Source organism: Polypterus senegalus, chromosome 8 (assembly GCF_016835505.1).
Source record: "Polypterus senegalus isolate Bchr_013 chromosome 8, ASM1683550v1, whole genome shotgun sequence".
In the NCBI taxonomy this organism is placed as follows: Eukaryota; Metazoa; Chordata; class Cladistia; order Polypteriformes; family Polypteridae; genus Polypterus; species Polypterus senegalus.
The window spans coordinates 88,601,593-88,628,464 of NC_053161.1; the positions used below are offsets into that span (position 1 = coordinate 88,601,593).

The following is a 26,872-nucleotide window of genomic DNA, read 5'->3' on the forward strand; positions in this document are numbered from 1 at the left end:
CGTGACCCGGACACAGACAGGCAGACATCGTATTCAGCACCACCACACGTTTATCTACAAGTCTACTATTTACAATGGTGCACACAACCCACAAACTCCCCCAAAGTCCAGGCCTGTCTATCCGATGCCTCCTCTTTGTCTCTGACCGCCTCCACTCCTCTCCTCCGAGCTCCATCCTCTTCCAGGCGACTCCAGCCATCGAATGGAGGGAGGCGGCCCCTTTTATTCCCACCCGGACGTGCTCCAGGTGCCTCTCGATAACCTTTCGCTGGCCCTCCCAGGTGTGGTGGAAGTGCCGGCTATGCACCTGGAAGCACTCCGGGTGTCCCTGGTCTTCTTCCCCCCAGCACTTCTGAGTGTGGTGGAAGTGCTGAGGGCCAGGGCTCCTCAGGCATTGGGGCGCCCCCTGGAGGTGACCACGGGCCCCTATTGGGTTGAGCTTCCAAGCTCTGTTCCCGTGGTCCCCAAAGCCGCCAGGGAAGTTGCCCGCACGTGGTATGGGGGAGGCGTAAGCCCTCCTTCGGTCCTCTGGGGCGTCCCGGCTGGGTACCACCCCCCAGCCACCTGTGACAGTGTATAACTTTTAGTTACTAGTCATTTATCCGTAATACAATTATGATTATAAATTATTATCCTATGTATATTATTATAATTATATTATATTACTTGCTGTGTTGCCTATCGAAGATGGGTTAAAATCTAAATAATCAACGTAGACCTCGGTGTTAACGTTTGCATTGCACCATCTATTGGAATTTCTATTGTAATGCATGCAGTCATAAAATGCATTGTATGTGTTATTTCAATAGATGCCGTATCATCAACATTTGTAATAATTAAATGCATTAGTACAAACGGTTGTAATGCCCCACCTGTTGGAATGTTGAGTGCAATGAATATGTCTCTGTTATATGCCAATTGGTACGGGGTTTGAAAAGCAGTATTAATGTTTGTGATTTGTATTACTACAAATACGCAGACACAGATCTCAGCATTCCAGCCTAATCCGTTGGGCACTTTACACTAATCTCAGTGGGTTTCTTAGATATTAAAGGATCTGTTTATGTTTTGTGTCGGGTTTTGTTTGATTCATTCCATACTCACTACACATGACCTCATCCAGTCCTTTTTGTTAGACATTTTATGAAGCAAAATGTATCTGGTGTAATTCAGATTTCCAGTAAAGAAAAGATTTGTGCAAATTGAATAGCTTAACAAAACTATCGAGGCACACACCCTTCAAATATAATCTCTTTTTTAATGTGACAAGCACTTTTAAAAAAGGCAAAAAACCACGATGTTGACTTTAAATTTGAAGATGCCAATGAGATCAATAGCTCAGGCTATTTTTGTAATTTTAAAAATTATATTTATTGGATATACAAAGTGGGGTCAGAAAGTTCACAAATAATCTTACTGGCAGGAAATGTGTAGTGTTTGATTAATGTCAGTAGGTTTGGTTTGTTTGGTTTTTTTTTTTCTTGTTCTTTTTAATTTCAGTACAACTTTTCCATTACGGTACATCAGGAGGAAGTTTTGAAACATGGAAATGCACAATGTCCTAATCACTCCACTCCCATGCTTTTCAGTGACTTATCACAACTTGACCATAGATGGTTCCTGAAAGTTAAACAAGACATGAAAGTTCAAGACCACAAATTGTCTGAAGGCCTTTCTAAAAAAAGGAATTATCAGGAATAATTGTGAAGCAAATGTGTACAATATATGCTGTAAGGCAGTAATGTTGTAATTGTATATTAATCCTAAAGTATTCGCCAAATATTACAATCTCACCATCTGCCTGTTTAAAGTTGACATAAGCAAGTATTGGAGAAAATTGCAGGGTGTTTGAGTCTGAACGTGGCTGTAATCACATCCATAGAGTGATGCCACGCTCTACCCATGATTCTACAGGGCATCTGCTTTTATGTCCACATCCTGAAGAGATGCAGATTGGGTTCTTTGGGACTGATGGAGTGTAGCGAGTGTGGCTTTGTACGTGACTGTGCCCTGTAGTGAACTGGTGGCGTTAGCAGAGTTTGGTTTGCTGCTGGGATAGTTTCTGGTTCTCAACAGCGTGTTTAGAAAATGAATACCTGGAGGAGACAAATGTACTGTGTAGCTTCAGCCTTCAACTCATTTGCACAACGTTAAAGATCTTTCACACGTTTAACGTTCACTACAATTCTGGATATTTGGTTAAAGAATTTCAGTTGTGGAATTTCTCAGCAAATTTGACTATAGAGTTTTCTTTGGCGCCAAGTCTTTTTGTACTGCTATCGCTCCCTTGAACCCTCAGACTTGACTCCAGACACCAGGTAAAAGTTCAAATGTTGACTTTATTATTACACAACAGTGCACAAAGCACCCTCCTCTCCACAATACTCATTAATTAATTCACAATACTACAATAAACCAATCCTCCACTCCCAGACGCGTTGCCACCCTTCCACCCAGCTCAGCTCGTCATCTGGGAGTTCCCACAGTCCTCTTATAGTCCTTGACCCGGAAGTGTTTCGCCCTCTCTGTCTATGTGACTAGGAAAACTTCCAGGTCAGATAAAAATCCTTTTTCTTCACCCCGGAAGTACGTCATTCCTCTTGTCCATGTAACTCGGACGTACTTCCGGGGCGTGGGGAAAATAATCTTTGCTCCTCCCTGCAGCTCCATCTAGCGGCCCCTGTGGTATCCAGCAGGGCTGTGGATGAAAACTCCATTGTCCATAATTCCCTGCTGGTATTCAGGGCACTTCCATGCCGCAGGGAGGGCTCCATCTGGCGGCCTGGGGGTATTGGCTGGGATGACTGGCCGGCCATAGAACACAACTGTTATGTTATATTTCTGAGGTGGCAGTGACAGACTGGCTGGCCCTCTAACATTGTGAAAAGGATTACTTGTATTCTGTTTGGTGTGTTATATTTGCCTCATTTTTGACTCCCATCCTACTTGGAAGGGGGTCTCCTTCTGAATTGTCCTTCCCAAGATTTCTTCCATTTTTTTTTCCCTTACAAAGATTTTTTTTCTTGTTGTCTTAAGAGAGTCAAGGCTAGGGGGCTGTCAAAAAACAGGGCCTGTTAAAGCCCATTGAGGCATTTGTTGTGTGATTTTGGGCAAGGAATGAATTACTGGTCTTGTTGGCTCCAGCAGACCCCCGTGACCCTGTAGTTAGGATATAGTAGGTTGGATAATGGATGGATGGAAGTTTCTGTCTGCGGTGGGCTGGTGCCCTGCCCGGGGTTTGTTTCCTGCCTTGCGCCCTGTGTTGGCTGGGATTGGCTCCAGCAGACCCCCCTAACCCTGTAGTTAGGATGTATTGGGTTGAATTATGGATGGATGGATGTTTCTGTTTGGATGTGTCACTTTGTTCTTACTTCCCACAATCACATTTGATTAATTGTAATCTTTAAATGGCCAAGCATGAGTGTATGCGTGAAAGTGGCCGTCCGCTTACAGGACGCAATCCTCTCAGTACGGGATAAACATGGCAGAGGGCTCACAAAATGGATGGATGTAATCAAGTATACATTTAATATCTTACTCTTGGTTGCAGTAGACATTTTTAGTAAAAACTGCAGGTTTTCCTCACAAACTCTTGTTGAAAGTTTTAAATGATTAATTTCAGGTTTGTTTCTTTTGTAAAGCTGGGGAAAAGCTGCAATCCATAATAACAAAAATGGTTTTGAAATGTCATTATGAATATCCTTTTCATTTCTAAGCCCGTTTTGGCCATTCCTGCACATAATATGTACTTTGACCAATTCAAGCACTGGTTGTTATGTTATTGGTTGCTATTTTTAAAGAGAACGGATCAGAACTTTGTATTTCTTTTCCCACGCTTTGCCTTACTGACTCTTTTGCATAACTGTATCTTGCAATTGTGTTCTACAGGGAGCAAATACTTTATCCCTATTGTCACTTTTGAATAAACTTTGTTCTTTTAAGACTTAATTGCGTAATGCAAGTTTAAACTTTTCATAACTGAAACCTGACTTACTGCAGATGAAATGGCATGCAAACATGGAGCCAGTATTCTATTGAGAAAGACAAGACTTGTAACAGGGAAGGGAAAATTTGTTGTGGAACAAACGCAGTCTTGATACAGTCTTAATTATTGGCTGATTTCTACCTTTAAGAAACCTTTTACCATTAGAAGTTCCTTTCTTTGTCACAGACGTACCTAGACGTCTGTGTTTGTTGTGTGATAGCAGAACTCCCCCAGGCATCTGTCCAACTCAGAACAATAGCCATGAGGCAGCAAGTTTATCAAAAGAATGGTGTTTTTACTGACTGTAACACGTGCCAGAGAAATGATTATAAAAAGAATGATAAGGAAAAACCCAGTGCCCTGCTGGGCCGGGCTGTACTGTCCAGGGAGTCTTACGTGTGGTTTCCTCCAAGTCTTCTCTCTCTAGAACACAACGCACTGACCCTCACCCTCCACCTCCTCTCCCTATTGCCCTCACTCTCTTTCTTTGTCTAGTGGTTGTGTGTATGTACTGTATATATACGTGTACGTATATGTCAAAAGTCAATATGTGTATGTATGTATGTTGCAGCGTCACATCCGAACAGCTGGAGCGATTTTTCATGAAACTTGGTACACATGTTTCTCAATGGTCGACTAAAAATATTGTAGGGTGAAATTAGCCTTAACACACCCCCTTCTGGGTATTGGTGATCTTACGGTCTTGTATGCATGTTATCATTCAGTTGACACTCTGAACGACCACCAGAGGGCGAACTGGAGGTGACTACCAGCATTCTTTGTTTGACCACCACCACGCCCCTGTTGCTTTTGAAATGAAATCGAGTTATACGCTTGCAAGTGTGTGCGTCTGTCCGGCCCGGAAGTGAGACGCAGAGTCGGGGTGAGGGCTCCAGCTCTAAGGATACGCAAGTGATGCCAGCACACGGGCAAAAGGAAACCTTCTAAGAAAGACAGTCGCTTAGCTGCTAATGCACAAACGATGTGAGCACGTCGGCAACACAAATCCTCATAACAGAGAGAAGCCCAGAGTCGTTCTGACGATTTCAGTGCTTTCTAGGATCCCGTGCTGGCTTACACAGTTTGCAAGACATTTGTGAGTCTTTATTGTTTGTTAATTTATTTTTATTTTTAAAGTTGTGGTTTTTTTTGAGTATGTTTTTCTCAAACAATTAAACAAAATGTACTTTCCTCCTGGGCAACGCTGGGTATTTCAGCTAGTGTATATATATATATATATATATATATATATATATATATATATACAGTGTATAATTTATATGTATATGTGTACTCTCTATATATAAAATCCTAAGCCTAAACATGCAATGGAAATGCAACAATCACATTTTTAATGTCCCATTTTTTATCACACTTTAAATCGGGCTTATTTTAAAACCTACATATATATGTTTGCTATCATTCTTTTCAGAATTTATTGAACTTTAATGTGATGTTAGATTTTCAGATTCTTATTTCGGTTTTAAATTATAAACTAAAAAATATCAAGAACTCGAGTCCCACGAGATGAGACTTTGCCAAAAGATTTTATCCATGCCCGGGGCCGGAAATAGAAGACAATGAGTAGGACAGCTGCTGTACAGGCTTTTAAACGTTCAAAGTGCTGCGTGAGATGCAGATCATGTGGTACAGCAGCAGCAACAGCAAGCCAGCAGCTGATTGAGCAACAAAAACTGTATTTGTTTCCCATTGTATCACCATTTAAGAGGGGGTTTCAGAGAAGCAACCGCGTCTCCTTGGGGTGCGTTCAGCTCCCCTCTTCACAACGTGAGCGGCAGAGACGTGAACTGGCTGGCGAGCGAAGTGACCAGGGGGGAACCCCCAAGTGTGTGTGTATATATATATATATATATATATAATATATATACGAGGTGAGACAAAAAAATAAAAGGATTGGTAAAAAAATATTTATTGATGAACTACAGCATTCTAAACATTGTCACCACCTCCTGATATCTGCACTGTTCCATAAGTATCTTCCATTGATTGAAACAGTGCTGGACTTCTTGCTTGAGACTCTTCAACAGGCTTGCCATTTCTGTGTTAACTTCATCCATTGAAGAAAAGTGTGTTCCCTTCAGGTCACTTTTGATATTAGAGAACAAGTAAAAATTATAGGGAGCTAAATCGGGCAAATAGGGAGGATGATCGAGGACAGGAGTGTTTCTGTCAGTCAAAAACTGCTTTACGGAAAAAGAAAATTCGCAAGAAATTTGATGATGATTCGCTGTTTGATTTTTTCACTCGACATTATAGCGGCAACTTGTGTAGTGATTGTTGTGCAAATACTGACTGGCTATTCACAGGATATACCCGCCGGTCTGAGGTTTGAGAGGGCGTGTAGAAGGGGATATAGTTCTATGATTCATGTCCAGCCGACCTCCAGACAGTTTTCCAGGAAAGCCCGAGGCCCAGTCCGGTTATTTTTGTGTCTCACCTCGTATATATAGTGTATATACGTATATGCTACTACCAGTCAAAAGTTTTGGAATACCCCTGTTTTTCTAGGTTTATTTGAAACTAGCAGAATACCCGCGCTTCGCAGCGGAGAAGTAGTGTGTTAAAGAAGTAATGAAAAAGAAAAGGAAACATTTTAATAATAATGTAACATGATTGACATTGTCATGAGTGTTGCTGGCATATATATACATATACATATCTACATATACACACACACACATATACATACACCTAGATATATACATATAGATATATATATATATATCTATCTATATAATCTATATATCTATATCTATCTATCTTTGTATATATCTGTCTATCTATCTATATATCTATCTATATGTATATATCCATCTATCTATATATGTATATCTATATCTATATCTATATATATATCCTTTGGGGTGCAAGCAGCTGTTGCTGGGGGTGCCAGAATCCATTGAGGAAGAAAAATGAAAAACATTATTTGTACAAAATCTTAATTTATTTATCCATTCCTAAATAATTAAATGGGCAGGCTATTTCGTATCAGTGCAATACGCTGCTTGTTAAAACGGATGACTCCCGCTCTTACGTGCAAGTCTGCATGGATATTATAAACTATCGTATCTGTTCAAGTTCTATTTAAATTTTAAATACGATGTATAAGTAATTTTTATTTGGTCGACAGAAATGTTTAATAGGAATGAAAGTTAAATTTAGTCATCATTGCATAAATTTTTCTTCACCATAGAAATTTTAAGACTAAATTCAACTTCCATTCCTACCAAAGATATTTCTGGCGACTAAATAGAACCTACTTATATCCAAATTCGAGCTATTGAGCTGTCGCCTGCCTGCCTGAATAAGTCACCCTCGCCGCTCTTACTTTTTACCGCTCATTTAATCATGGCTAGTCGCGGAAAAATTATAACATGGAAAGAGGATTACACTGAGTATGGCTTTACCAAAACAATTATTGATGGCGAATAAAGTATCCATTATTCATAAAGCTTCAATTGGTGATCTGTTTTTCTGTGTTAACCTCATATTTTTTCATACTTCTTCTCAAACCAAGGGGGTGCGAGGGTAAATTGAATCGGGAAGTGCTGATATATATATATATATATTGAATATACTGAAATAGTTTTACTGTCAAATAATGCAAACAGACGCGGCACGTGCTTCGCCCTAATTCTGGGCTCATCAGGCAGTATACACTCACTGCACCCACTCTTGCGAATCGAACCTAAGACGTCAGTGCTAAAGGTGAAGCCTCTCATGTTGCGCTATGGTGTGTGGTTCGTTTATTTGACAGTATGTAGATCGGGGTGTGTGTGTGTATATATATATATATTACTTTTGAGAATGCAACGTACAGTTTTGTCCAGGAGGAAAGCAATGTTGCCTCCAATCAATGGCAACCTTTTTGTAGGATGTGTCCCTGAGACTTATTAATTGTCATCGCAAAGAAGAGCCTTATTGGAAATTTGAGGCATTTCAATTGAAATGGGAGATCAGGGGGTATAACGGTGATGCCAGGAATACATTCAGAGTGTGGCGCTCTGCTGTTTTTTTGTGTAGCTGCCTTCACAAAGCTTCTCCGCTGCTTTATAAACGAACGCCATATAAGGCCATCACCTTGTCAATTGTGTAATGCGTTTTTTGAACAGGTTTGATGCATGGAAGTGATCACTCGTACTGCGTTCAGTAAGTTCACGTGAGCTGCTCTCTTGCGTGATGTTGCGATGTCCACGGCTTAATTTAATGTTAAGTAAGACCCGGTAAGATGAGGTGGATTTTGAACACAATCTGGGGGTTTCTTCTGGACCAAGTCATGTTGAGAAGTGTTTGATAAACCAGAGATACTAGAATCAGCTAGTGAACCCAGGGGAAACTACAAACACTACAAATGCCAGCTTCCAGGTTGCCCATGTCAGCCTGTGTGTCACCCTCATGTATTACATAATCAAAAAAAGAAAAATAACCGGTGGTATCACAAGTATTCTTTATTATTATCCAAGAAGAGTAACATAATACACAACTTACTGAAGAGCTGGCACCACCTCCGCAGCTCTCTAAAAGTGGATATTGGATGCCTGCTTATAAGAACTTGCTCCTGCAAGATGATATGTGGACCATCCTTTCAGGATGTGGTTTAATTTTCTGTTCTTTTCTTTTCTTGTTTGAAAGCTGGGCATTTTAGGGAGAACAGGTTCAGGAAAGAGCACTTTGCTGTCTGCTCTTTTACGACTTGTGTCCACCGAAGGTGACATAACAATCGACGGAGTCTCATGGAATGACGTATCTCTACACGAGTGGAGGAAAGCTTTTGCAGTTATTCCTCAGGTAAGATGATACTCTCACTTAAACACTTTGTATATTGAAAAATATATTATCAAGAGTTGTGAAGTCTAATCTACATGCTCATCTGTGACGTGCTTTATTGCCACAATTTATCATGATTTACAGTTTATCCAGAACTGTTATGCTGTACATTTTCTTTTTTCATTTTAATGCAAACGTTTCTGCTCACAAGTTTAAGTTCATTCTATGATACTCGTTTTTAACTTAACACATTGGAATGAATCAAGTTCTACTTACAGCAGCTGACAGAGTGACGTAAAATGTAAAATGAAAAATACATATCTAGTTACTATATTTTTTAGCACACAGACAAAACTTTGAAAACATATAGGGAATGGCAATTTTATTACCAATATCTGCCTTTTAAACATAACTGATTGCTAAATCAGCGAGAGTATCAAATGTGTAGTCAGTTCTATTTAAAGAAGGTAAACATATGACAGTGTGTGTGTGTGTGTGTGTGTGTGTACAGTACTGGACAGTACAGAAAATGGAAGTGGCTTTGAACCCAGGGAATTGCTGTCAGACTGTGGATAAGAATCAACAGTCCTTCTCGGCTTTTCATTTATGACAGGGTCTGTAAAGAATGGGTCATCACCCATAAAGGGCATCCCTGTAGTTGCTAAAAGATTGTTAAAATAATTTTAACAGCAAATTTAAGTGTAACTTGTGCAGAGTGGCTGCAGCCTGCCAACACGTGCGCTAAAAGAGGCATTTCAGAATGTATCACTCGTAATACTTTGTCACATATCAAGTTATCAGAGCTTTTGAGTGGAATTCCACTATGGAAACATCGGAAGCAGCAGAGGACTGCATCATCACTTCATCTGATGGATCCCATTTCTTGCAGATGCATGGTGATGGGAGGACCAGTATGCAGAAAAAAAGCACAAGTCACCCTACAGGAATAACTGTTTCATTGTAAGGTGAAATCCATGTGGAGCAGGCTACCTGTACCAGATTATTTGTACCTTAATAATACTAGGGTGTTGTACCGTGTTAGCCATTATGAATGTAGAGAAAAGCCAAGCAAAATGACGCCTTTTAATGGCTAACTAAAAAGATTACAATATGCAAGCTTTCCAGGCAACTCAGGCCCCTTCTTCAGGCTTTTTTGTACCTTAATAAGTAAGTGTCCCCGTATATTTAGGCTGCTGCCAGGGGAACTGAAAGTCAAACTTGCAAAGTTGTTCTTAATAACCTGGAAAAAAATTAAACCACGTTAAATCAGAGTAACAAAGGTGTGAATTAAAAATCAGCGGATATCAACAAACCTGCTTAAACAGGATCTGACTGCCAAATTGCTTTGTATAGAACAGTAGAAGTAAGTTGAATAGCAAGTGTGGTGTTTTAAACACAAATTATCCAAAATGATATTTAAAATCTCAAGGTGGGCAGTCAATTACCTGCTGTGCATGCATCAGTGACTTGTGTCTCTTTGTAGTTTGTTATCAAGACCGAACAAAATACAGCATAAAAATACAAGTTAAATGATTTTTTTCTTTCTAGTCAAAATAGAAACCTAGAGTTAAAATGTATGACAAGGAATATTTTACAATATAAAAATAAAATAAATAATAAAAAAAAATCTTTTATTTATTGTAGTGTATTTCATAGCACTCTACAGTATGTCACAAAATGTTTTAAAAAGAAATCTTCAGTATTATATTGTGACACATGACTGTAAGTATCATTTAAATTCATTTTTTAAATTATTTCCCAGTTCTTCTCACATTCTTTTCATAATGTTCAGGCAGCAGTACAACATATTTGTATGGGGATGTCAATAGGCTCTGAGAGATGTTTCTCTCTTTATAGGGTGGTCCAGATCTAATTATGCAATTTTCATTACGCTATAACTTCATATAAACTTTATAAAATCACCTGAAAAATCCCAGACGACAACCAACGACATGAAGAATCGTCTTTGCGCCGGACTGGAATCGTCCCCGCAAAAATCAAAGTCACCCAGACAATCTGGATCTGCATAATTAGATCTTGACCACCCTGTATGTTTTCTCATTTATCTTGAAATTTATGGATGAGTTTTACTTTATACAGCTTGATACCACTGTCATGTGCGTCTTCTAGTTGGCTGCTAATCCTCAAATAAAACTGGATGTTGGTCCTACATTGCTGGACGTCTGTCATGTTTGTCGGTGTATCTCTGACTTCTTGGATGACAGAGCACCAAACAGAGATGATTTAACACTGATAGTTCAGGAGTGCACTCAGTTCTGCATGTGGTATAATGTATAAAGGTATAAAATCGGAAGATCTGAAGTCCCAAAATTACCAAGCCAATACGGAAATCAAAATCAAAGTGGAAAAAACACTAGCTAGTGTGACTACTAGTGATGAGCGAGCATACTCGGCCGAACGTATTCGGCTCGAGCATCGCTATGCTCGGAGCATGGCGCTATTCGAACGAGCACCACATGTGCTCGTACGCCATGCTCGAGTCTCCACCCCACACGTTTCGCGGGTTGGAGACATCCAATCAAAGGGCAGGTAAGTACTGCCCTCACTGTAATGCCAATAACCATGTCAGGTGCTGGCATTACAGTGATAGGCTGGCCGGAACATGTCATCGGGTGCTAAACAGCAGGCACTCACATATAATGTTTTAGAGCATCAGCTCACCCGCAGGCACTCCCATATCATATTTTAGAGCAGTGAAAGGCAACTTTTTTCGAGTTGCGGCGCACTAAGTCCAAAAATTTTCTTTCGCGGCGCACCTGAGGAACTGCCCATAAATAAAGTCGTGACGACACAATCTATGGACAATCGCCAATAAAAACAGTTAATTTTACAAGTTTGAAAGAGATTTTATTATTAAAGGAATCAAAGGATAAATCTTAAATTTAATTAATTTGAACGTTGAGATTGTTTTTCAGCACATGTGAGATGGATGCGAGGATCAGTTTTCGAAAGACAGACGCGCATTTCTTTGTCGATCATTTGAAGTCTCTCGCGTTTCTTAGACTTCATTTCCGTAAGTGTTCCGTTATCTGTTTTTCCAACATAAATTTTTTTTTTAACATTATCTTTTTAATCAACCAAAAATTCAAAAACACTAGCAATTTTAAATATTTTACTAAAGTTTTCGTGAAACTAGAAATTTCCACGGCCATTGCCTGACAATGTTTTAGAGCGTTAGCTCACCTGCAGGCACTGGCATATAATGTTTTAGAGCGTCATTTTTCCTGTAAAATAGATTTTTTGGGGGGTTTTGGGCGTGTTTTTGTCAGTCTGTAAAAGTGGCATACAACTCGGACAAACTGGTTCCCAGCAGAGACTTGGGAGTCCAAGATACATCCAGACATCGTCCCATGCTGTTCCCGGTGGTGTTTCTGTCACTTTCTGACCTTTTCCAATGGACCAGGCACCCTCCCCTCTTCAGAGCAGGGGGTGCCTGGTTGTCTCCCATTGACTTACAATATACTCGGGTGCACACGAACATCGCGATGTGTTTGGACCGAACACTTTGGTTCTCGCTCATCACTAGTGACTACCATTTGTGTATCACAAATGAAGTAACTGAATGTACTAAGAGTAGTAAGGACTAATGGTGAATCGGCGACAGGCTCATGGATGCCCAGGGCTCATTGATGCATTCGGGGAGAGAAGGCTAGCCTGTCTGGTCCAATACCAGAGAAGAGCTCCTGTAGCACAAATTGCTGAAAAACGTAAGGTGTCAGAACACAGAGTGCATTGCAGCTTGCTGGCCAGAGTGTCCATGCTGACCCCTGTCTACCACTGAAAGTGCCTTTAATAGGCGTCAGAACTGGACCATGGAGCAATGAAAGAATGTGACATGGTTTCATGAACCACATTTGCTTTTAGATCATGCAGATGGCCGGGTGTGTGTTTGTCATTTACCTGGGGAAGAGTTGGCAGCCAGATGCATTATGGGAAAAAGGCAAGCCAGCAGAGGCAGTGTGATGCTCTAGGAAATGTTCTGCTGGGAGGGAAACCTTGGATCCTGGCATTCATGTGGATGTTACTTTGACACATATTATCTACCTAAAGATTTTTGCAGACCATGTACATGGCAGCAGTATTCCATGATGGAAGTGGGCTCTTTCAGGAAGATAATGCACCCTATCACACTGTAAAGATTGTTCTGGAATAATTTGAGGAACATGACAAAGAGTTCAAGGTGTTGACTTGGCCTCCAAATTCCCCAGATCTCAATCTGATCAAGTGACTGTGGAATTTGCTGGAAAAACAAATCTGATGCATGGAGGCCAAAACCTCACAACTTACAGGACTTAGATCAGCTGCTAATGTTTTGATGTGCAAGATACCACAGGACACCTTCAACAGACTTGCCTTGATGGGTCAGAGCTGTTTCATTGGTACAAGGGAGACCTACACATTATTAGGCAAGTGCATTTAAGGGTGTGGTTGATCGGTGCAAAATTTTAAACACATTTTAATGTGACTCTTCCAAAAACATGGGGCACAATTTCTGCTGTATGAAATGATTTTACATTTAATAGAAATGGTTATATTATGCACTTTTAATATCATAATAATATATAGTGTCATGGATGGCCAGTAGCCCTGCCCGGGCCAGGACACTAATAATATGGAAGGACAGTGGAAGAGAGCGTGGTCAGGGCATTATCTTCCCCAGGGTGCTAGAAGGCAGATTTCGCTGCAGCCCTGTTGAGTTCCATGAAGGGCTGCCGGGGGAGCTGCAGAATCTGCAGAGCCCTACTTTGGGCTTTCACCACACCTGGGAGTCATTGTAGACCTCACTAATGATGCTTAAAAGGAGCCACCTGCCTTCACTCCGGGAGCCTGAAGAAGGAGGAGGAGGAGGAAGAAAAAAAGGAAAGTACTGTTCTGTATTGTATGGTGCTGCTTGTGGGAACAGTTTGGGAAGTGTAAATAAATGTGTGGCGTGCTGAAACTGTCTGTCTGTGTTGGGTTTGGTTGGCTGGTGCCTACAGGGGGTAGGCCACAACAGATCCCCTTTTCCTATTCTACAATTGTGCCCATACTTACTAAATGGACTTTTCTCTAGTTTCCAATAAGTGATACTGAAATTCTGATTAATTTCATGTCACCATAAATAGTCAAGTGTCAAATGTTCAGTATGTAGGTGTAGGCCATTCTCTATTCATGTTCCAAACAGGAAACCTTATGTGCTCTCTTTGAGGTTTTGATAAATCGAAGACTAACATGTTTATAAAAGGAAATAATTAAAATGAAACTGAAGGAAAACATACAAGTCTATATCGAATAAAATAGTTTTTGCTTTTCATTTACTTTCCCAGTGTTTGTGATGAGTTCATTTGTAATCTTATTCCACCTATTGAATGAGTTCTTAACTTACCGAATACCTTCCTACGTTGCATTTTGAGTTGCCTTCTCTAATTTCGTTTTTGATGTTGTTGGGTAAAACCTGACCATACAGTAGGTATTGTAATAATGAAGAGACTGCTGTGAGAATTTCTTGTTGATTTTACACTAGTCCTATATTAAATTCCCAATTCAAGAGCCTAACACACGGTTTAAAACAATCATTGTTCATATTTTATACCTTGAATATTTTTTCTTGGATTGCTAAATGAGGATTAATGAAACACATGATAATCAATAAAATGATCTTGTTATGAATTTTCCAGAAAGTATTCATATTCTCCGGGACATTCCGCATAAATCTGGACCCTCAAGGCAAATGGAGTGATGCTGAACTGTGGAGGGCTACAGAAGAAGTAAGTTTTGTGCATAGTGTGTGCCTTACTAACAACTGACCTTCTCTAAAAATCCTGCTAGTAAGCAGCAGCAATTACCAAAAACAAAATGACTTGTGTTTAGCAAATAACTGAGTTAGTCATGCAAAATAAATCTCATGTGATTTATTTACAGATTTATGTGCACCCCGCATTCTCTTACAGTGCTTTCTTTAGCTGCCACGACACAGTGATCTGTCATTTGTTGTTGTAAATATTAGGTTTTAACTTGTGTAAATAGATCTTATCGTGTCACCTATGAAGGATTAAGGAAGTTACAACCTTTCCTAACTCACTATGTTTATTTTAAAAGATCGCTCCAAGTACAGTGTACCTTCATACATTTAGGAAGTCTTGCTATTTTCATTCTCCAATGCCAAGGTCTCGTATGCTTGGATTCGTCCCACTCTCACTTTCCATTTAAGTGCATTACACCCAACACTCATCCTTCACCTTCAGAGCGGGTTTCCCGGAGTGCAGCTTCAAATATCTCTTTAAGTCAACATGCAACTGATAATGAGGGTCATCCAGCTAAGTTGCTTGCCAGTAAACATCTCCCTACCAAGTTTGGTTCCAGAAGTTGGTCCTGGTGTCTGTTTCCTAGGTGGGGTCTTTGATTTAATCAAGACTATCATGAGGTTCATTAATGGATTTTTCTTTGTCTGACCAACAGAGTAACCCTATATTGACTTGCACATGAGCAGACAACATACTTCTGTTCTAGAATTGCCTCATTCGAGATGCCCCAGGCAGGTATGGGGATATTTAAACCCCCTGGCTTAGAGATGTTCAGTAGGAGTTTATTCCATTTACCCCAAAAGAGTTTCAGAGAGCAAATGTTGGACTGTTGTTTCTGTTAACGCTATCAAAAAACTATTCACAGTACTCTGGCCCCCTGTTTATTTGCACACGGCCTCAGATTTAATGGAGCTGGGTCCATGTTGCCTATTTTGAGAGATCTGATTGTTTAAGACCTACAAATGGCTCAAATATAGTAAGTCTGGTGGTCCGTAATGTAAGTTGAGGACTTGGCTGGCATGACTACAAAGTCTCCTTAAGTCAATAGCAGTTTTGACCTACAGTTGGGAGGTGAGTTGGAGTGAGGAAGAGGCTGGGGCCGTATATACAAACACAAGTGATAGGCTTTGGTGGTATTGTGGAGGTTCAATATTTGTTACAAAAGATTCAGAGAGGCAACATAGCTTTATCTTTTTGTGTTTATTTTTCACTACTGATATTCTTATATTTATCTATCCCTTCTCTTGTAGGTTTAATTATCAATGCATTTAGTATTTCTTTATATGTTTGTCCTCTTTGCTGTCATTTTTCTTATGAAGTTTTACCAAACGTTCCTTACTAAAGTAATTTGTAAGGTTGAAACACAGTTTGAAATTAGCAATGAAGCGCATTTACTGTACATAACATGAATTTAGGACTACAAAAAACCCACTCAGTAGTATTTACTGACCGAGATAAACATGACGGATAACTAACTGAGCCACTCTCAAGCTAATAATACCAGACTTGCCTGAAAACAACGTAGGGGGTGCATAGAGCCACCTGCCCCACCACTAAAAAATAATTCAGCTTCAGGAACAGATGCAGCACAAATGCTATGTTTGCTGAAGAAGAATGACCTCTCTTTAATTCAGTGGTCTCAAACTCTGGTCCTGGAGGGCCGCAGTGGCTGCAGGCTTTCATTTTAACCCTTTTCTTGATTAGTGACCTGTTTTTGCTGCTAATTAACGTCTTTTGAATTAATTGTAATTGACTTACACTTGAAGACTCAGCCCCCTTAACTGTTTGTTTATGCCTAATTAGCTGCCAAACAATAGTGAGATACAAAATGAGCCAAAACAGGACCAGCAAACTGTGTCCGTCACACAATATCTGAAAATAAAGATAGAAGAAGGTCTCAGGAATGTCAATCTGCTCAGGTACACAAACGTTTTAACAGCGCTCTTAGAAAAGAGAAAACCAACAATTTCAGAAATGTCTGCTACTGCACAATGAGAGCAGCAACAAGCCACAGAATTAAAGAACGGGTTTAATTAACAACAGAGCCTAATTAAACAACTGCTAAGGAGTTGAAGGCCCTCACTTTGTTGGCTCACTCACATGACATGTCATTACTGTTAGGGTGCCATTTAAGGAATAAATGAAGCAATTCAGAGGAATGATCAGAGGAACAAATCTTAAAAGGAAAAGGAGTTGGTTAGCAGCAAAAACCGGTCACTGATTACAGTTAGAATGAAAACCTGAAGCCACTGCAGCCCTCTAGGACTAGAGTTTGAGACCACTGCTTTAATTCATTGAATACCCTCAAAGAAAGACTAAGGCAACCCTGCTGATTTGGTTTTGGTTCTATTACTTCAGACCTGAACATTGAAAAATAATTAGAGCACTGACTCCTTGAGACGCGTCTGCCTGCCAAACTGCACCGTGCTCTACTTAGCTGGTCATGACGTCACATCCCCACATTAACAGCAGTGGGCTGCATGTGCAGTGCAGTATATTTACCCCCCTGTCTGCGTCTTTTGCAAGAAAACAGCTGTCTGCTTAGACAGACTAGAGAATCAAAACCTAAACATGCCTCATTTCTATAAAGGGAAACAGTACAATTGTAAACATCTGACTAAACAGAGAAGGTATGTCAAGAAAGTTTGCAGTGGACAAATATTAGGTTTCACGAAGGTGGGTTGTTTATTTTACAAAATACTGCTATAAACGCTTAGCAGTGCTGCTGAACTTTCCCATGTAAAGCTGGCGAGCTTATAAATATCAACCAACCATCCATTATCCAACCCGCTGTATCCTAACTACAGGGTCACGGGGGTCTGCTGGAGCCAATCCCAGCCAACACAGGGTGCAAGGCAGGAAACAAACCCCACCGCAGGGCACACACACCCACACACCAAGCACAAACTAGGGACAATTTAGAGTCGCCAATGCACCTAACCTGCATGTCTTTGGACTGTGGGAGGAAACCCACACAGAAACGGGGAGAACATGCAAACTCCTTGCAGGGATGACCCGGGAAGTGAACCCAGGTCTCCCAATTCTGAGGCAGCAGTGCTACCGCCACTGTGCCGCCCCTGTAAATATCAAGTGCCATCCAATCTGTAGGGCATGGTGCTCAAATAAGAGGAATTTGCTGTGGTTGAGGAGAGTACAGAGTAAGGAGGAAGGTGGTAGTTTTGTAAAGTCATAGATTACTGAACAAATCTGGCTTTTGAATGAATATTAGCTGCGGTCACTATTAGATTACATACAGTACATACATTCCTAAACTAACTGTAGTTGATGGGGTAGAATTATTATTTTGCTTATTTATTTTCTTTTGTCTTATAGGATTTATTGTTTAAACATCTCAATGCAATCCTTTTAGCTTCATGCCCTTTGACTTTGATTCTGGCATTAGTTTAAAGAAGGAAGTCAATCAATATACTGTATACTGTATAATCAAGCTGCGTCATATTATGCAATTGAAAATAAAGAGCACAATATAAAGTATAAAACACAGTACCACATACTTTTATGTTTTTATGAGACTAGCATCAGAAAAAAGGGTGATAACATTAATGTTTTTTGAGGTAAAGATCATGTTAATATGTCACTTATTTGCATGATAACTTAAGTGTATTCGTAATGCCAATAAAGCTCCCGTAAGGGGCGATCAGCTTGCATCATTTTCCTTCTGTGTAACTGATGAGAATGATTTTAAATGCTTTCTGTAACACATCAATTTTACATGACGCCGACAAGAATTAGTTTGCCATGCAGGTGCTGAAATACGTAACGCTGTAGTAAGAAAGGACAACATTGTCTGTGTTTACATACTCGAATGAAGAAATCAAAATTTGTACTATTCACAAAAGGTGAATGTATTGGATAATGTTCTGAATAAGTAAGCCTTTTTTTTCTTTGCAATAAATAAGAGAAATAGCACCTGGGGTTATATGACATTACCTGGTGTCATCCACAAACACAGTCTAACCTTATGAACAAGGAAGACGTTTTTCAGTTCTGCTTGGTCAGAAACTTACCATTGGTGGTTGGCGTAAGAAATGGCAGATGGGATATTAATAACTGGTTTAGTGTTTTTAGGAGGGGCCTTTCCTCTCTGGTGTTGATCAACACTGATGGGCCTATTTAACAGAACTTTTTTTAATACGGATGGATAACTGTCTGGATAAGCAGATTCCCTATTTTTATGGTTTTAATAACATAAGATTTTGCAAAGTGTTCATTCAGCTCTTTAATGCATGATACCTGGCGTGTGCACAGCTATGGTCATGAGCTCAGGGTAGTGACTGAAAAATTAGGTTACTGCTTGGGGTTTCTGGGCTCATACTCAGGAAAACAGGAAGACTTCAGAGTAGAAAAGTGGCTGTTTGGACTGAGAGAGGCCAGTGGAGGTGGGTACTCACAATACCCACAAATCCCTCACTTGGGAGGTGTAACACTGGCACTGGCATGCTAAGAGATGCAGAACACACTGGTGAGATTGTTTCTTGCTATGACAGCATCTGGGTGTTTCTAAGAAGTGCCAGAAGAGGTTAGAACATTAGAACACTCTAGACGAAAACAGGCCATTCAGCCCAACAAAACGTGCCAGTCCTATTCACTTATTTCTTCCAAAAAACATCAAGTCGAGTTTTGAAAGTCCCTAACGTCTTACTGTCTACCACACTACTTGGTAGCTTATTCCAAGTGTCTATCGTTCTTTGTGTAAAGAAAAACTTCCTAATGTTTGTGCAAAATTTACCCTTAACAAGTTTCCAACTGTGTCCCCGTGTTCTAAATGAAGTCCTTTTAAAATACAAGTCTCGATCCACTGTACTAATTTCCTTCAGAATTTTAAACACTTCAATCATGTCACCTCTTAATCTTCTTTTGTTTAAACTGTAAAGGCTCAGCTCTTTTAATCTTTCCTCATAATTCAACCCCTGTAGCCCTGGAATCAGCCTAGTCGCTCTTCTCTGGACCTTTTCTAGTGCTGCTATGTCCTTTTTGTAGCCTGGAGACCAAAACTGCACACAGTACTCAAGATGAGGCCTCACCAGTGCATTATAAAGGTTGAGTATAACCTCCTTGGACTTGTACTCCACAGATCATGTTATATATCCTAACATTCTGTTAGCCTTCTTAATGGCTTCTGAACACTGTCGGGAAGTCGATAGCTTAGAGTCCACAATGACTCCTAAATCCTTCTCATAAGGTGTACTCTCAATTTTTTGACCGCCCATTGTGTATTCAAACCTAACATTTTTACTTCCTAAGGTTGCTGAGAATAGGTAGGCCCGGTCAAACCAGCTCAGTATGCTGCTACCATTACTCTAGCCAGACACATAACAAAAATTATGATAATGATATTCAATTGATTCCAGTGAGAAAATGCAGGGCCATTCATAGTATTTGCCCCCTTTCTGTTTTCCTCTATAACTGAAATGTTTGGATGGGGGTCAGGCCTTCAACAAAAATCTAATATTAGAACAAGGTTTTGTTAACATGTTTAATTTACCTAATGAATCAAGTTATTGTTTTGTCTTGGTAGAGTTTTATTATTACTCTACTTTCCCTTTTTGTATTCTTTATTGTGTAGCCTTTGTCAGAATGCCTCAAATTTCACAGACTTACCACTGTTTATAAGCTATTGTAGTCTATAACTTCTCCCCATCTTCCCTTCTACATCTATAACCTTAGGTAATTAGGTGTAGTAAAAGACAAGCCGGAGTTAAGTTACAATTTAAACAATGTATTATTGGTAATAATCATAAAATAATAACAATATGCAAAGACATTTGAATATTGGCAACCATACAACCTGATAAATGTTGATGTGTAGTTTCAGGCGGCACACAGGCTTGTTAGTTGATACCTAACTAGAGACATTTTTGGTCAGCTTTTGGTCATGACTGTCTCAATTTGGCTGCTGAGCTGTTCTCTTCATTGTGTTGTCCTTTTCAGTTCATGGTGTGTGAGCTGCTCCTTCATGATGACAATGTAAGGGAGAGCAGGAGGGGTAAAGCAAGCAAATTTATAGATCTCTGTCCAAACCCTACAGCCAATAGGGCCTCATGGTACTTAATGGCTTTTGAGTTAAAACCAAACAGGCAACTTTAGACCAATAGAATTCTGGTGCGACACACTGGTCTCACACCTGCCCCCAATACCATGTGTTAAGGTGAAGTAGATTGACTTTCCCGTTGAGGTTGACTGAGAGAGTCCAGCAGAGAATCACTTGCCAAACCGGTTTGAGGCCCTTCTCCCGACCCTGTCATAAAATTAAAGACTCAGTCCTAAAGACTGATGTTCTTATCAATAATGTAACACTAATATTACATTGCTGTGTCTAAGTTACAAATAAAGACATACAACATATTTATCAACTTGTATCCAAAATTTCATACCACAACATTTATTAAATATCGACTAACACTGTGTGGGGAAAACAATTGCCCCCATACACTTAATAAGTCTTTGTACCCCCTTTTAGTTGCAATGACTGCGAATAAATGTCACATCACTATGAAGGAATTTAGCCCATTCTTTATTAAATTTAGAAACATTGATTAAATCTAAAAAGCACCCATTTACTCTTATACTTTATTTAGATTTGTTCCCAAAAAGGTTGTCCCAGGATGCATCACGTGTTAATTGCTGCATTGCTTGTTTTCATATAATGCTAACATGGATTTCAGTGGCCCTATGGCAAAGCTGACAGCAACATGATATCACTGTGTGCATTGAAAATGTTTTATGGAATTTTAAAAATAAATAAAGATTTGTGATTTGTTTTAGGTTGGTTTGAAATCTGTTATTGAACAGTTCCCTGGCAAACTGGACTTTGTCCTGGACGATGGAGGCTATGTGCTTAGCAGTGGCCATAAACAGCTCTTATGCTTGGCTCGGTCATTTCTGAGGGAAGCCAAGATCCTGCTTCTGGATGAACCCAGCGCTCACTTGGATCCAATGTAAGTTCTGCTGTTGCCTAGAAGTTACCACATCTGCTTTAGAGGTGTCTCTGAGCGTACAGAAAACCAAAACCCAAACATGTGAGCCATGTCATACAAGAACGAAGACAAAATAATCTAATAGTAATCTGTAATAACCTGATCAAAGTCCAGTGCAGCCTCCTGTGATGTTTGAATGAAAGCACAAATCACCAGTGGGGGGCGCTAGGTGGCCTGAAACCCTGTATGAAAATGTGCTCCAGAAAAACAATGTTGTTGTAGTGGGACAGACTAGTCTCATTTAGTGCAGAATCACAACAGAGAGAATGGTTTTACGAGGGGGAGTCAAGCTAAAGTTAGAAAATGGTATTTATTAGAAAATGGAACGAACCTTAACAAAACTGATCATGTCATTTCTCAATGTAGTCTCCACCCTTCTCAATGCACTTGCGCCACTTGCCTGGAAGTGTCTGGATTCCAGCAGAATAAAAGGTTTTGTCATGTCCTCGTAATCACTCGTGCACCACTTTCTTCACGTCATCATCTGTCTTGATTCGACGACCACCCAAATATTTTCTTAGCAGCCCAAAAATGTGGAAATTACATGGTGCCAAATCTGGGGTATAAGGTGGATGTGGCAGTACCTCAAACTTCAGTTTCTCCACACAAGTCTTGGTGTTCTTAGCAGTGTGTATACTGGCATTGTCTTCAGTAGTCCCTGCTGCTTGGATCGAATAGCAGGCTTCACGTTGGTTTTCCAGCAAGTCACAGTAACTTAACTAGTGACTGTAGTACCCCTCAGTATGTAGTGTTCAACAATAACTCAGTGCCCGAGTGGTTTGTGAGGACAAGACAAAACCTTTTATTCTGCTTGAATCTAGACACTTCCAGGCAGGTGAGAAGGGTGGAGACTACATTGAGAAATGACATGATCAGTTTTGTTAAGGTTTGTTCCATTTTCTAATAAATCCCATTTTCTAATTTTAGCTTGTCTCCGCCTCGTAACACCATGACCTGTTTTAGCATTAGAATATGCTTGTTTGTAAAACTAACAGCAGTGGTCCCAAGGAAAGAGCTACCCTGAAGAATTCCTAAGCAGACCATGGGGAATGCGTATTTTTGCTAGCCAGTATTTTTCATTTCCATTTCAATTTAAAACTTCATTAACCTTGAACATGATTAGTGTAGTGCTTTTTCAGTCTTTATAGTTTTCTGTTTTTTTTTTTTTTACCTTTTTGTGAATTTTACTGAAAAAATAAACAATAAATGATATAATTGAAAAGCAGTATATAAATACATTCTTGAAGTGCACTGGGATATCAGCCACTGCAAGGAGACCCTGAAGCAGATTAAAGTCTCCTTAGAGGTTTTATACTTCATAGCCAGCACCCAGGAATTGTCCCACAACAGCACTAAAATCTGTTTTTGTGAAATAGAAGTCTTGTCTTCCATTTGTTGTCACTTTGGCTCTCACAGTACAAAGAGTCGACTTACAAGGCCATGGGGTGGCAGAGTCGATCCCAGCAGACACTAATAAGGCTGAACCTCGGACAAGGGCAACAGACCATCACAGGAGACACTTAGCCACAGAACAACACTCACTCATGTCCAAGCAATATAAAGTCACAACCTAATGTGCCCGTCTGTGGGAAAGACACTGGAATTACCAGTGAAAATGTGCGGAGCCATGAGGAGATCGTTTTAGGCTGGTGAGTGAAGGTGCCTGTGATATTTAAATTCAGTCCATAAATATTCAATTTAACTTATAATATTATTTGTGACTTTGTATGTGAACACTATACGTATCAGATTAGACTAATATATATTATTTGATTTTGATATACTTTATTAGGAATTAATAAAGAACGCAGGGTCAGCCATTGTACAGCACTCCTGGATCAATTTTCAGGTTAAGGGTCTTGCTCAAAGGTCCAACAGAGTAGGATCTCTTCTGGCAGGAACGGGACTCGAACCAACAACTTTCCAGATACGCAGACACAACCTTAGCCACCAAGTCACCACTGTGCCCAATCTAATACAGTATATAGAGTTGTCTAATCTGGAATGGGCTAAAGGCAGTTGTGGATCATGCTGCCACAGCCATCAATGCCACTAATCATTGCCGTTTGGCAAGGAAAATTGTCTCATTTGTCAAAGTTGGCCAAAAGGCCCACTCTAATCCTAGAACAAGGACAGGCTTCTGACTGGCAGCTAAGTGTGGTCTTGGGCAACCAGTTGAGGTTCCTAGAAAACATCATGCTTACAAATCTCCGCCCGGACATGATGATCTTCCCAGAAGAAGCCACCAAGTAAATGGTCACGGTGGTGCTAACAGTGCTCTGGGAAGAAGCCAATAAGTGGAAATGTGCAAAGTACCAGGAGCTTGTAGAACAATGTTGGGAGTCAGTTCTGATGAACACACTGCTAGCTCACTGAACTGGGCTGTGGGGTATAGTGGGTCCACGGCTCGGAAATTAGTGGCCAATTTTAAATAAATAATCGCGCCCCGAGAAGGTGCAGACTCCAATCAGGTGTGGGTGTGCGTGAGTGTGTTTTGCTCCATGGTTCATTGGCTGGCCATGCCAAATACACCTGCGGAGGCGGGTGAATCAGTCAGACACCTCAATGATGCCACAGAGGAAGCGGCACCTAATTAGGCAGCTACAGGATAAAGGAGCCTGCATGGGGCTGAAGAGGAGAAAAAGAAAGAATGTGCAGAGGAAACAAAAATACACACAGAAACAGGTCTCTGTTTTATTTCTAACAGAGCACTTAATTCAAATGCCATCATCGGTAGTGCTCTTATTTTTCTTGCCATACCCAATCATTTTATAGAACTGTACCATATATGCTGTTCAGCTAAAGTTAGGCTTTTCTGTCATGGCAGCTGTAGGCGGTGTGTTCGATCAAGTATGACAGCTGCCAAGGTACTGTACATCATCCAAAATAACTGCAATTTTCACGTCAGGTATTTGTTAATGGATAATCATAACATCAGCCATTTTTCCTTTTAGAGAAAAAAGATGCTCAGTTATTTTTTATTAAATCACTTTCAGTTTTCAAATGATATTGCTAATACCATTTTATTTTTTCCATTCAATATGTACAATCCTTCCATTCATCCCATCTCCAAATAAATTATTTATTAGTAAGTAGAAATCATATGGGAAAAAATCTAAAATTGAACCTGCTGTTGAACAAGAAGAGCCGTATTTAAGAAAGGCTGACTAATATGAAAGAAAAACACCGGGGCACTTATTTGTAGTTTCAGGTAAAATCCTTAAGGTCCTGAAAAAGAGAAGGTTGTGTTGGTTCTTGGAATGGAGTGAAATCGGGCAAGCTAGCAATGCAAAAGGACGCATACCAGGTCAATGTAGAGCGTGAATGATCTTGATGTACGGTACATTGTACTCGTGTCACATTATGTTAATGAATAGCACTCATAAAAATGACAATAAAATGATGGAGAACATCTAATGCTTTACTAGGTTCCCCTTTGTTAAAGTGGCAGGCTTGTTTAGTGGTGTGTGGCTGCCATTACCACAGCTCCTCATCCAGGGGTGGACTGGTGCAGCAGTAACTTTGGTAATCTGTAAACCAGTGTGCTAAAACAGGAGCACTTCTGCATTTCTTTGTGTCGGTTTGTTCTTTTTTACCTTCACTCCCTCTCACTGTAGCGGACAGAGCCTAATGCATATGTCTGATTCTTTACAGAACATTTCAGATTATCAGAAAGACCCTGAAACACGCTTTTACTGACTGCACTGTGATACTCTCTGAACATAAAATAGAAACCATGCTTGAATGTCAGTCTTTTCTGGTAAGTTGATTTTCAATGATTTATTTATTGTTACGGATCAATGATATCTGCGATTGCTTCATTTGAGTGATCTCTGACAAAGCTAAGCTTAACAAATGTTTAGGTTGTTTGGTCTTAAATTGCTTGTTGCATTTCCCGCAGTTACCCATAAAACACCGTGCTGCTAATGGAAGATAAGTCAGCAACTTTGTACTATTTGCCAAAATGACAGATTCAAAGAGTACTTTTTTTTTTTTTTAAAGAAAAAGGCTGAAAACAGAATTGCAATGTAAGCGCAGAATTATTTGAACCTTCAAATGACACAACCTACAAATCTCCTTTGAAAAACAGCTTTTTGAACACATACATGGTTAGAGGCCCATGCATTAAATGCATTTGTCCAGTTTTGTTTTCAATACAACTTTGCTTCTCTCATAATTCCACTGTCATTAAACTAAAGAAGAAAGAAGAAAAAACACTGACAACTAAAATCTGACATAAGAAAAAAGCTTATGTTAGGAAGCCTACAATATTTTTGGAATTTTACCTTGTCTTATACAGTTCATTGTTTAAGTGTAGCCTTCAGACATGAATGCTTTGACCAGAAGCACTTTATACTGCTAGTTCTGATCCAGTCAGTGAAAGACAAGCTGGTAAGGTCACAGACACTGGACTGTAGAAGTCTGGAAAGACATCACTTGGTTTAATGAGTCCTGGTTTTTGATAATCCATACTGACAGAAAGATCATGATATTGTAGTCTAGCTATGCATCCTGGTGGATGTTAAAAATACAGGTGGGTGGTTGTTGTGTAATGTTTTAATGGCCGCTGGATACGAGTAAAACAGAATTGAAATGCCGCTGCTGGATCTAACTGCTGATCTGGTGCATCTAGTCATGGCACTGATCTACCCAATCGTGATGGAACTTGTACAGCAGGATAACATTCATAGTATAAGGCCAGAAAATTTCTAGAATTATTCAATAACAGGACTGTGAAGGCAGTATAATAATACAGCAGCTTCTGGAGTCACCTGACTTTAAACTCATCACACATTTGTTGGAGGAATATTTGAAATTCAGATTCATTTATGCATTCCTTCTTTATCAAAACTGCTTAATGTACTTAATGTACTGTCCCGCTAGCATTGAGCAGGCATCCAACAATAGCATATATTGAACAACTAAAGAACAAAATGGAGTCGACAGTATATAACATAAGACTAAACGTCCAGTTTGGGGAAACCTGTTCTCTAAGCATTACATACACACAAGTTCACATGGGTCTGCTGGAGCCAACACAGGTCGCAAGGCAGGAAACAAACCCCAGGCAGGGCGCCAGCCTACCACAGGGCACACACACAAACACCCACACACCAAGCACACACTAGGGACAATTTAGGATTGCCAATGCACTTAACCTGCATGTCTTTGGATTGTGGGAGGAAACCCACGCAGACACGGGGAGAACATGCAAACTCCACACAGGGAGGACCCGGGAAGCGAACCTGTGTCTCCTTACTTAGAGGCAGCAGTGGTGCCCACTGCATATATATATA

General features: G+C 40.1%; 1 protein-coding gene across 1 annotated transcript in view; it reads left to right on the forward strand.

Moving 5' to 3' along the window:
• Nucleotides 1-26,872, forward strand: part of cftr (CF transmembrane conductance regulator) — a 135,151-nt gene that overhangs the window by 105,135 nt on the left and 3,144 nt on the right. Inside the window, exons 23-26 of the mRNA XM_039761403.1 lie at nt 8,639-8,794; nt 14,452-14,541; nt 21,364-21,536; nt 25,230-25,335. Of these exons, the coding sequence (XP_039617337.1) occupies nt 8,639-8,794; nt 14,452-14,541; nt 21,364-21,536; nt 25,230-25,335 (525 nt within the window). The remainder of the gene's footprint in view (nt 1-8,638; nt 8,795-14,451; nt 14,542-21,363; nt 21,537-25,229; nt 25,336-26,872) is intronic.